Source organism: Carassius auratus, unplaced genomic scaffold, assembly GCF_003368295.1.
Source record: "Carassius auratus strain Wakin unplaced genomic scaffold, ASM336829v1 scaf_tig00009130, whole genome shotgun sequence".
NCBI lineage: Eukaryota > Metazoa > Chordata > Actinopteri > Cypriniformes > Cyprinidae > Carassius > Carassius auratus.
This window is the reverse complement of record NW_020524006.1, coordinates 1192753-1205585: the sequence shown is the minus strand read 5'-3', so window position 1 is coordinate 1205585 and position 12833 is coordinate 1192753. Positions and strand designations below refer to the sequence as shown.

Here is a 12833-nt window from a genome sequence, read left to right as displayed (position 1 = left end):
GAAGAAAACAGGACCCATCTATTTATGTTACATCCATCTATTCTTTAATTCCATCCAATCACACCTCAGCAGAGAATGAAGCGGCCCCTTGGCGACCGATACATTTATAACAGCACATTCACACTCCGATCAACACGAACATGCATTCATCTACCCGCTCGCACACGTGTAAGATCTGTGCTTTTCTCATCCTCACACATACAAGTGGGTGAAATGTCCTGTCAAGGATACCGTGATATCCCTGGTAAGATCTAGCTGTGTAGACACACAAAACCAAGCCCTGTTTTGTTTTGAGCTATCACACTAGTATTTTTATCAAAGTCTATTAGAACGGATTATAAGTTAAGAGCAATTCATTAATACGTCGAGCGACCACCCTCAGTGGCAGGACAGGAAAGTCCCTCTCACAAACGAGGGTCCCTGACACTATCAGCTCAGTAGAATTACAAATGGAGGGTGTCACAATTACATCAGAAGTGCGTCGGTGTCTGCTCTTTTACGAATTTTGTTCAACAGTCTGGGAAGTTTTGATATTGTTGCACCCTCATTCTTTAAAAACTATACACAGAACAAAGTCCAACAATAACAGCAAAGCGTTATTGAAAATAGATGCGTGATTGGTCGTTGTTCACGTCAGTGAATGGTTTGGTATGGGGCTGGTTTAGACCGTCGGAGACCAGCGAGTCACCGGTCAGATGCTTCAGTCCAGCTCAATGGGGCTGCTGTCCTCCTGAGCTTCCTCACCCTCTTCCTCCTCGCCAGAGCCCATTAGGCTATTCAATAGATTTCCTATTACAAAGAAGGAAAACCAGAATCCAGTTCTTTTTTAACTCTTCACAACATATCATTAGATTAAATTATGTTCTATGTATTATGCTTAACAAGAACACTGTAGGTACAGAAAATTATTTTGACCTATTTTACACACTTCTTTCCAGCTTGGGAAAAGAAAGAAATAAAATGCAACTTATCTCACAATTCGGAAAATAAAAAAAGTCGCATTTACCTTTTTATTTATTTTTTTGCTCCATGACAGAAATAAGCTTCCATATAATAATAAAAAAACAAAACAAATTCACACACATACAGTGCTGCTTGAAAGTTTGTGAACCCTTTAGAATTTTCTACATTTCTGCAAGAATATGACCCAAACAACATCAGGGATTAGGATAAGCGGTTCATTTGAAGGTGAGATTAGACTCCGTCTGTTCAGAGGTGATTTCAATCAGTGGCATGATGGTCAGGTGTCAATACCTGTCCTGTTATTTAAAGAACAAGCCATGGATCTATCAAAGTCTGATCATGTTTGTGGAAGTCTATCATGGCACAAACAAAGGAGAGAGCTCTCTGAGGACATCGGAAAAAGAGTTGCTGTTGCTCATCAGGCTAGAAGAGGTTACGAAACCATCTTTAAAGAGCCTGAACAACACCAATGCACAGTCAGATTGTGTACAACCAACTAACAAAGTTCACTCCAAAGCAAGGCGTGAAATAGTCCCCACAGTCTCAAAGGATCCTAGGGTAACTATTAAGCAACGAAATGCCTTTCTCACATTGGCTAATGTTCATGTGTCCATCATCAGGGGAACACTGAACACCCATGATGTGCATGGCAGAGTTGCAAGAAAAAAAAAAAAAAACCGCACTGTTGCCAGACTGCAGTTTGCTAAAATCATGTGTTCATGCCAGAGGGCTATTGGACAAATGTTTTGTGGACAGATAAGACCAAAATAGAACTTTTCGGTTTAAATGAGAAGCACTATGTTTGGAGAAAAGAACACAGTGCATTCCAGCATAAGAAGCTAATCCCATCTGTGAAACATGCTGGTGATGATAGCATGGTCTGGGCCCGTTTTGCTGCATCAATGAGTTCTGAATTACAACATCAAATTCTAAAGGAAAATGTTAAGACATCTCAAGTCTCAAGAGAAAGTGGGTCTGCAGAAAGACAACAATCACAGGCACACAAGTCATTCTACCGAAGAATGGTTAAAGAAGAACAAAGGAAATCTAACGGTCAAGTCAAACTCCAGACTTTAATCCAATTGAAATGTTGTAGAAAGACCTGAAGCAGGTTCATAGTACAGAACTGCTTCAACTCTGTGATGTTGGGTTTCCTCCTGAGGAATGAATGGGCTAAAATTCCAACAAGCCATGGAGCAAGAATAATCAGCAGTTACAAGAAACTTTTAGCTGCAGTTATTGCTGCAGAATGGGGTCACACCTGATACTGGAAGCCACTCACAAATATTTAACACTAAAACATTTTTCTCAATACATTAACGACAAAGTATATATTTTTAGTCTCCTTTGTTTGACTGGATTATCTGTATACTTTGGGTTATGGGTTATATTTATGCAGAAACATAGAGACAGAAAATACTAAAGGGTTCACAAGCTTTCAACGAAAGGCCATATATATATATATTATATATATATATATATATATATATATATATATATATATATAAAACTGCAATATTTTATATAATACATACTGCAATACATGACTATACTGTATGTATGCAGATAAAGTAGGATATACTGTATAACTTAGTACATTACATGTTGTTGTCTAGTGACATTATGTTTGGACAACCTTATAGTACTTTTATTATTTGTTTATAATTATTAATTTAGTTCAACCGAGTTACTATCTTAATACTCTATGGTGATAATGAGATTTATGAAACCTGTGAGGGTTTTGTTCAATTTATAAGAATTTGGTGTTGCACCAAGCCTAACTACTTTTAGGTGATGTGTATCACTGACACGGTTAAATCATGATAAGTGAACTAATTAAGGGGTTAATTGAAAGTAGTTGATTTTCTTTTTGTGATTGATGAAACCGACAGCAAACCCCTGCATGATGTCTCACAGGAAAGGACTAATGCTTGCTTGGCATGTTTTTGAAATGAAATATTCAAAAGAGCATGAGTGAGTGTTATGATTACAGTTTATTACAATGAGAGCTGGATGTTTTAAATTGCTGTAAAATTTAAGTTCTAATAAGATGCTCTCTACAGAAAACAAGTTGCATTAAAAGATCGAACATATTCTACGGCTCAAAGACAAAATTCAGCATAGCATGCATGTCATTCATTTAACCTTTTAACAGTGCTTTAGTATTTCATATCACGAATCATGATCAGTAGTCACACAGTGGTAGGGATGTTTCTTACCTAGCAAACCACCGTATGATGATGACTGTTTAGGTGGCACTCCAAAAAACAGTTGTCCTATTCTATCCAGATACTGAGGTCAAGAGAACAACATATTGTGCGTTATAAACAACATTTAAAAATCTTAAAGTACATTATAATAAAGTTGAAAAATGAAGTTGAATGCCTGCAACCTTTAACATGTTTTTCTGTGTGTATTTGTGTAATGTTATAAGATGCAGATGTCTTATTAGGTCAAGAGCAGAACTAGTGTTTCAGTCATTCTGCCTATCCTTGTATCTCCAGATACTACGAAAGAAAAAAAGCTTGTTGGTGATGTGTCTAAGAGCACTACTATCACTAACTCACCTCATTGTACATAGGGTCCCTCTTCAGTGATGGTTGATACTGCTCGCATAACACTGTGAAGACCGTCAACTTCCCACTGGAAATAAAACCACAATCATCCAAAGACTGGTTATTTGTTTTGTTCCACCCTCTCATCTCCCAATAAGACGTCAATCTCTGGTTTCCCTCCAATCCTTATGAAACACACCTGAAGAAGCTAATCAAGGTCTTCAGGATTAGTAGAAAGTTACAGGAAGAACAAGGTTGGAGCAGAGCCAGAGTTAAGAACCCCTGACATAAAGCATTCAAAAAAATGGACACAAAGGGCCTGATGCTGTGAATACAGGACAGTATCTCACCCGTCCACAGCCAGCAGGAGGAACCACAGGAAATTCAGCAGAGGCTGCCCAAACGGAGGTCCCTTCTCTATAGACGGATGCTTCTGTGTGTATGTGGTAAACACCACCAATGCGCTTGTCTTGTTTTTTAGACAAAGGAACCTGCAGGCAAGAAAAGATGCTGAGGTGTATACCAACCAATAAAAAAAAAAAAATCAACAATCAACATAAATTTACTAGATGTGACAAAAAAAATTTCCGCTTCAAGTTTAAATCGTTGCCCTTAAACTCACTTTTAAAAAGCAGGTGGACGACACCTTAAAGTAGAAGTTCAAACATCATAAAACAGTTCATATGATCCCTGCACTATTTTACAGTTCTTCTGAATAAGATGATAAGATAGTTCTTTGTGAGAAACAGACCTGAACTAAAGTTTCCTTTCATTTTCAATTCACTCACTGAACTTTGGAAGCAGTGTAAAACTCTGGCCAAAGGGTTTCTAAGATGACAGGCTCTCTAGCTGTATAAAGTGCTGTCAAACACCAATCGCTTAAAATATTTCTCCTTCACACACTGATTTCACACCATTTCATCATGGAGAAGCACCTCTGCAGATAATGGTGCTACAAATTGACACCTGCTGCTTGCCTACCAAGTTCCGGTGAGAAGACAAGGGCATAATTTCCAGTCTACAAAAGCGAATTGCTCCTAAAGGCACGTTTCTTCAAACTGACGCTTTTGCAAGGGTCCCACTGAGTTGTCCGATGGCCATGAGAACTGTGTGTTCTGCCAGTGCTGCATCTCAGGGACACAGACAGTCCTCAATGTGAAGACATGAGTCTCAGGATGGTTGCCTTCATTTTGGGGGATGACTCTGCTTCTTGCGCTCCCTTTGCCATGGAAGTATAGGGCTGCATTGGGATTGAGTCCTGCTGTGTCCCGCGGGACCCAATGCAAATCTCGCGGGAGTGGGCGGTTTGAATTTTGCTGCGGGCGGGAATGGGCGGCTAAAAAGAACACCGCGGGATAGGGAGGTTGCCTAGCGACATGATGGAGAAGATGTCAATAGATGATGTAGAAAATAACCTAATGTTATTTATTAGTGTTGTTTTTTGAGCACAGCCCCTCATTGCCATTTGTTAATTAGGTCAAGAGGCGTGATGATGCCAGTGTTATTGAGCACTGCCTAAGTTTGAATGTTTTTATTCTTATTTGTATTTTTCAAACAGAATACCTGCGACATTTGGCTAATAATTGTAAATCTGTTTTTCATGTAGCCTAGTTTATCATTATGTATATTTTTTTTGCAAAGCAGTCTATTTTTATGTGCAAAGTTATAAAAAATTATATTTGAATGTATTGTGTGTTTTGTCTTTTTTTTTTTTTTTTTAACTTGCAGGCCAGGGAAACGAAACAAACAACCCCATGAATCTCTTTAATAATATCAATACAAATACGTGGGTTTTTTTCCCTGCGGGACGGGAGAAGACACAAAATCAATGCATCTCTATTATTGTGCGGGAATAAATTGGCAGAGTTTTGCGGGTGCGGGCGGGAGTGGACATACATATAGCGGGAGCGGGCGGGAGTGAAACATGTACGTTGTGGGAGCGGGCGGTAATGGTCAGAAATTCGTCGGGAGCGGGCGGGGGCGGGATAAAGAAAACAGTCCCGTGCAGGGCTCTACATGGAAGAACCAGCAGAAGAGCCTTTCAGCAACAAGCTCACGCCAACATGCATCTCTCTCCTGTACTGTGCCCGAGCTAACCTCAGCCCCTTCCCAAGCTTTTTTGTGTACTTTCCAAGGCTGTGGAATAACTTGGTTGTGGTTAAGCTGCAGTAGGGATGCGTGATAAATATCGTACGATAATTAATGTGCATCTCATCAGTAAAGCCTGTTCTCTAATCAGTGGTAAATTCCATCAGGTGAATGATTTCACATAGAGTAGCTGTTACTACACAGAGCCGTTGTTAACTGACTAGTTGCGCAAATAAACGATGATAATGAACGTGGATTTGCGCATCTTCTCAGTTAACAACAGCTCTGTGACGTAACAGCTGCTCTATGTGAAATCACGCACCTGATGGAATTTACTGCTGATTAGAGAATGATCGAATGATCGTTCGGTATTTATCGCGCACACCCCTAAGCTGCAGCGCAAAGAATCTGATGCTGTGCCACTTTTTGCTGAAGAGAACTTCATCTCTTCATCTTTATATGTTCATCCAAAAGACTGGTTTATTTCGGTGGACCTGAAGGTCCCCTCTCCCAGATGCATCAATTCAATTTGAAGGAACAATGTACCGAAAATGAAGGTACATTGAATAGTATTGAATTGACAATGCTGCTCTCTCCCTTTTGAGAATGTTTTGAATTCTCTTGATGACTGGCTACTAATGTCCCAGTGAAGATCTAGGTGAACACAAGACTGCTGCGCATCTGAATGCAGTCTTTAGGGTTCAACATCAGTATGCCGAAAAATGTGTTGGAGCCTAGCCAGCACATTTCCTTTTTAAGCACAGAGTTGAACTTCCTACCCATACAAGCCCTTATTATAGTGGGGGATTCCAAAAACAATAGGAGCTTTCACACCGGATAGTTATAGGAACCATGGAGGTTCCCCAAGAACTAAATGAGCTGAAAAAAGGAAGATATAAATGCTTTGATTAACCATGAAGACAATAAAAACATGACTGTAAGTTAAAGTAAAAACACGTTATTAAATGTTCTCTTTTTTTCTAGCCATTTTTCTATTTTGCATGCAGCCCTAAATCAATGTACACTAACACTTTCATCACTTGTAGTTCCTCTTATGTTGGGTTAGACCCTGCTCTGTATTAGAAGCTATTTTAGTTCCCCAAATGCATTCCTAGAACTGAATTCTTTCCCAATTCTTATGGTGCAAACATGCCAAAAAGCGTGAACTTCTGCCATTACTCGTGGCCTAATGGGAAGTCGTGGCCTAATGGTTAGAGAGTTGGACTCCCAATCAAAGGGTTGTGAGTTCGAGTCTCGGGCCGGCAGGAATTGTGGGTGGGGGGAGTGCATGTACAGTTCTCTCTCCACCTTCAATACCATGACTTAGGTGCCCTTGAACAAGGCATCGAACCCCCAACTGCTCCCCGGGCGCCGCAGCATAAACGGTTGCCCACTGCTCCGGGTGTGTGTTCACAGTGTGTGTGTGCTCACTGCTCTGTGTGTGTGCACTTCGGATGGGTTAAATGCAGAGCACGAATTCTGAGTATGGGTCACCATACTTGGCTGAATGTCACGTCACTTTTTTCACTTCACTTTTACTTCTAAGAGATATGAAAAGTTCCGCCATTGAGAGAGCCCCTAACACTCAGGTTGTTGATGAACTAGGGAGTTTTCTTATCCTCAAGATTTTTTAGAAGGCACTGGGCCTAATGCCAGTAGTGTCAAACTGGAATACCTCTGGTTGCTACATATGCACCCTGTGGTGACACAGCTACCTCTCTATGGACAGTTTGCAGCTTTTCTCAAAAAGATGTGAACATGGGCAAGATTTCCAAGTGAAAGAGAATCCTGACAGATGTGTCCAGCACGGGTTCAGGTGTGTAATACAATGTAGTCAATTTAAACCTAGAAAAGTGATGGACCTAAAGTGTGCTGAAAGTGCTCTCGACACCATTCAGAGCTTAGGTAATAAGGCTGTCGGCCTTAGTTTTCTCCCGAAGGGGCTAGCTTGTGAGATGAACATTCTTCCCACATCTTGTGCCTTGTTAGGCAACTGTATATCTATATTCATCTCTCTCGCCAGTTAAGGCTTTTTAAGCAGCTTTTCGGGGTCACATTTACACTGCGTGCAAAACAAAAGTCGATATTTTCAAAATGGTTGTTGATTCTAAATTAAACAAATTAAAATGATGCCCCTTACCTGACCCCACACCTAAACACAGTCAGGTAATGAGGTCAAAAACAACCCTCTGTTTTGGTCTCGCAAACCAATCTAGTACCTTCTCTAGTAACTAGATCTAGTAGCTTTTCTCAATTCCAAGAATGCAAAGAAAGGACTTGCGTTCTCGTGGAGACCGGTCTAGCCAGGCTACCTTGAAAGAACGAACTTGGAAGGACACATGGTCCACGCTTTGTCAATGTTAAGATTCTTTTTAAAATGCCAAGAAATTACTGCAGGCTCCCCCAGGTCTTTCTTGCTTTATTAAAATGATGCAAAACAAATGTTTATTTTCACAAGCCATCACATTTGCAAGCTTGAAGTGGGAATCAAAAAAACAAAACAAAAAAACACCTTAACACTGACAGGCTTCTGTACGTCAACTGGCCACAGCATCTTCTGGGATTTCTAACGGTTTGATTCTCTCAAGTCTTTATTTCATGCAACACATCAAAAACACATCCAGGCACTCTGTATATGTGTTGTTGAGTATTGGAATCAAACTCCGGTGGTTGATGATAACAAAGTAGGAAAACACAAGATCACTTATAGCAAGATTTATACTTTCGCCTGGCTCCGCTTCGCGAACCTGCATTAACTGCGTGCGCACCTTCCTAAATGGATGAGGCTTTTATTCTTGTCGTGTTCACTATTGTACTATTCTTTGAAACAACAGGGGGCGACAAGGAATAACTGTCCTCTAAAAACAATCTGGAATCACCGATGAGAAGTAGTCATTTTCCGGCACAAGATTTCTGATAAATGAGTTGATAAATTAATAATTTCTTCATGCAAAAACTAAAAACAATCTTAAACTATTGGCTTTATTGTGCATCAAACACAAGACAAATTTAAGTAAATAGTGAATAATAAGTATCTAAATTAATTCTAATTCTATTTTTATACAATAAACATAAAACGTACTTCAAATAAAAAGCCTTGAACTATGCAAAAAAAAAAAAAAAAAAAAACCTATGCAGTGGTTTCCTTCAAAGGGTCAAAAAGCCCCTGATGGAGTTTAAACTTCACATTAAACTGCTGCTATTTCACACAAATGCCAGGATAGACATGTATGTTCGGCTAGAATCGTCCTGAACTTGATTTTACACTGTTTTGTTTTTTGTTATGTAAAATAATTTAACTGTTTTTAAATTCATTTTAAGTAAATGTTTTAATAAATTTAAAATTTGCTTGTTTAATTTTTGTTATTATTTTTCTTCATGTATATTTTACTTTCTTTCATGTAAGGCACTTTGAATTACCATTGTGTACGAAATGTGCTATATAAATAAACTTGCCTTGCCTTGACTTGATCTTGAACTTGTGCATCTTTGGAAAAAAAATGCTGTGCACAAAGCGAACTTTGGCAGCACCACGATGATGTCATATTTGCCATGCGTGCCCAAGCGAAGTTACGGACGTGTGGAGAATAATTCAGCCTTGAGACTGCATACTGAGAAACAACCCTATACTTGGTGTTCTCACACAGCTCCACTCTTTAGCCAGGCAGGTTCGGTACTATACGAAGTGATTAGACACTGTTCCCCAGAGTCCATTACTGATGCAATGTCAAGTGATTGAAAGGGAACATCTCAGGTGCATAACCTAATTTTTCCTAAGATGAAGGAATAAGACATTGAGTACAAACTTCTAAGATGTGCTATGCCTCTTTACCTTCCGTCAAAAGATTCTGACAAATTGGTGATCGACACCACTTTATACAGGCAGAGAGCCCAACATCATTTATGTGCACTCAAATGCCACTGGCCCCTGGCCAGTGTTTTACAAGGCTTCAGTATTTTTGGAGAAAGGTGTTTTGCATAGCCTCAGCTATTGATGCAATATCTCGTTCCCTCATCTCTGGAAACAAAGTTTATGCATGTAATCATTCAGAGACATGACTTCTCTGCGGTAGCTCTCAAACATGATGGTGTTAGACAGGTCACATCAGGTTTGACCTTAATAAAGACTGCACTAATGTCACAACATCAAACCTGAAACATCAGATGTCAAATCTGAACACAAGTGAACAACAGAAAGCAAGGTTTCCTGTGAAATTAATATTGGGTCTGTTCCTCACACAAAACTATCATATGACACTGGAAGACATGAAATATAGTGCATGGGTGTGTATATATATATTATTTTTTTTTTTTTTTTGGAGCTAGACAAGTGCAGTCCCGATTCACTTTTCCACTCTGTATAGCAGAGTTCCCAACACATTCTTTTCTTACATTTCTGCTTATGTATTTTGCCGAAGAAAATAGTCAAACTGGTTTGGAACTGCATTGTGATGAATAAATGAAAAATAGAATGTTTTAACTCCAGAACTCACTGTAAGACGGCCTGCGCTACAAACATGTCCACCTCTCCGTGAAATCCTCGTGCTGAAGAATACTCCACCAACATCTGTGCACAGCCCTCTCCATCAGATGAGTGCAGGAAATGATAGCGTGATTCGCTGTAGTTTTGCTCTAAATGCAAATAAAAGAAATGATGTGGGTTCTCCATTCTCAAAGCAGCTGATTGTTCTTTTAGCTGATCATTTATTGTCATGTGTGTTTTACCTTTCCACAATGTGAGCGCCAGCAGCTGGTGTAGTTTAGGGTGGCCCAACTTCCCCGACCCTCCTGATGACCACTTGATCGCTCTAGAGACAAACGCCACCCGCTCTGGTGAATTTGGGTCCATCAGGCTGAAGAGTTTAGCTAAATGCTCTAGAACAAAAACCAAGAATGTACGAATTGCACAAATAAAGATGAAAAATGAAGATGTGAACTATACTTCTGTGTAGGATTGGGATATATTGAATATTTAATACATTCTGTATTATTTCATCTGCAATATGACGTTAACCGATATTGTCATTATTTTGCAGATTTTCAAGTGCATTTAATTTCTCAGTTAAAAGAAACTTTAATTCATACATTTAGTTTTGCACCTGCGCCTTGTCAAATGTCATGTGACCAATATTGAGACTGACACCGTTTTCTTTTTTTTCTTTTTTGCTTAAAAAAATGTATAAATAAACCTTCTGGATGATCGGAAATTTCTGCTCTAATTACAGATAAGGTTAAATATAACCACACCTCTAACTTTTAGCCTAATTAAAAACAAATACCAGCACAACAGGCTCAATAATATAATGTTCAATAAACTCACCTAGTGTCTCATCATCTACTTTGGCCCCGGATTTCTCCAGGGACTCTAGTACCAGCATGGACAGATCTGCAGCACTGTTTTGCTGGTTAGAAAACAAACATTAGTGAAGAGATCTTACAAGGGGAAAAAGTCTGTTCTGAACTGTTGGGAACATTAACTGCAGGATAAATTACAGTTTCTGACTAAGGTAAAACTGATAGCAGAGGAACACGTACCTGATTATAACTAAAGAAAAGCAACGCTCCATTGTACATCAACTCTCTGGCCTCTGCATGCTTCGACAGTGACATGTACCTGCACCCAAAGAATGTTTTTAACAAGAATGTCTCAGAATTATGTTTTTTTTATGACAAATACCATGAATTTTCAGGGATTTCCATCTCATGACATTTTACAACCTGAATTAACTTTGCCATAAAAGGTGACATTTCTCTGATATTTTATTTGAATCTGACACACAGTCATGAAGGTCTGCAGGGATCCTTTCTTTGATTTCATTTCCTGTTTTTTTTTTTATTCTGTATGTTCCTTCCATAGACTGTAAAGGTTCCTTCATGTAGACTGCACCTTGTGACTTATCAAATATGAATACGCTGTTATTCCATTACTAAGAAACAGTGATAAATTATTATCTTGGACTACTAAAACTGCTTTTTTTTTTTCATTATTATGTCAGCACAGTTGCATCATCCTGACATTTTTACTCTATTATTTGTAATCTGATGTACTATTTGATACTGGTGTTTTTTTTTTTTTTTTGTCTCAAGATAGTGATTAAAAGATGTTTGGCCATCAAATACAAAGCAATGCCTATAAATGCCATCTTGGCTGACAACTTAATAGATTTGAAGCTCATGAAAACGTTGTCTAGAAAGGTTGAATGTATAACGGCTCGCTAGAGAGCCTAAAATGGCAAAACTAGACAGCATGTAAACAAAAGGAAGAATAAATGGAAGGTATGGTTTTAAGATTTTTATTTATTTATTTTTTCTGTCTTTATCACATGGGTCTGAATTTATCGGAGGATTTTAGAGAGAGACTTTAAACTTAAAATTTCGCATTTACAAGCTCTATTATTAAAATGCCTAAATTAAAAAAATTGTCCATGTTAATCTCACTGTCGTTTTATACAACATTATTTTTGATTAAGTGTTATTATTTTATAGTGTAATTGACAGATGGTGCATTTATAAAATCAACCTTGTTCTTCAGATTAGCATGTAGCTACAAGGCTCACGCTGATATTTTGACATGAATGACATCGGGAATATCCAATCTGGGATTAGATGTGACTCAAGGGGCGGGTCAGGATGAGGAGTTGGCCAATCAGCACATCCGATGTAAGTGCTAGGTTGACAACAAGAAAGATCTGGAAGCCACAGGGCCCGGGCCAGTCATTATTATTCTTGTAAGAAACGATAAGGCTCACCTGAAGAATAATGTCCGGTACATTTGATGGGCCTCATAATAGTCCCCTCTCTCCACACTGGCTCTTAGTTTGCCCTCCACCCGCTGTACTCCTCCGCGGTTCCTCGCGCTGGAGCTCTTCAGAGACTCCTGCTCCGACATGTCTGCTCGGACCAACCAAACGCGATTACTGAGCCCTCTGACTCGCCGTACAATGTCCTTTTTTGCCATCCACACATACCACTTATATTTGTTCTCTCGTGTTTAGCATCACAGATAAATACAACATATAAAATGTAACTTTTGACACAACGGAGAGAGATAAATATATATAAAATAATATAAAAGTGGGCAATTATGGCCTAAATGTACAGTATTAATTGTCAATGATCTATGAACTACTGCAATTAATCAGTTAATCAATCAATAAATATGTCAGTCAATAACAAGTACCACCATTGATTTTGGTGATGTACTTTTCTATAGTGTTGCCTTAATAT

At 38.9% G+C, this 12833-nt stretch overlaps 1 protein-coding gene across 1 annotated transcript; it reads right to left on the bottom strand.

Annotated features, from left to right (window-relative positions):
* Positions 1-21: 21 nt before the first annotated feature.
* On the bottom strand, positions 22-12533 carry LOC113072485 (Golgi to ER traffic protein 4 homolog). The gene is made up of 9 exons (XM_026245479.1): positions 12356-12533; positions 11142-11220; positions 10927-11008; positions 10332-10481; positions 10100-10238; positions 3869-4009; positions 3531-3606; positions 3183-3255; positions 22-789 (listed from the first exon to the last, which is right to left on the bottom strand). The coding sequence occupies exons 1-9, from the start codon at positions 12493-12495 to the stop codon at positions 701-703; spliced, it is 969 nt and encodes a 322-aa protein (XP_026101264.1). The 5' UTR covers positions 12496-12533; the 3' UTR covers positions 22-700.
* Positions 12534-12833: the final 300 nt, after the last annotated feature.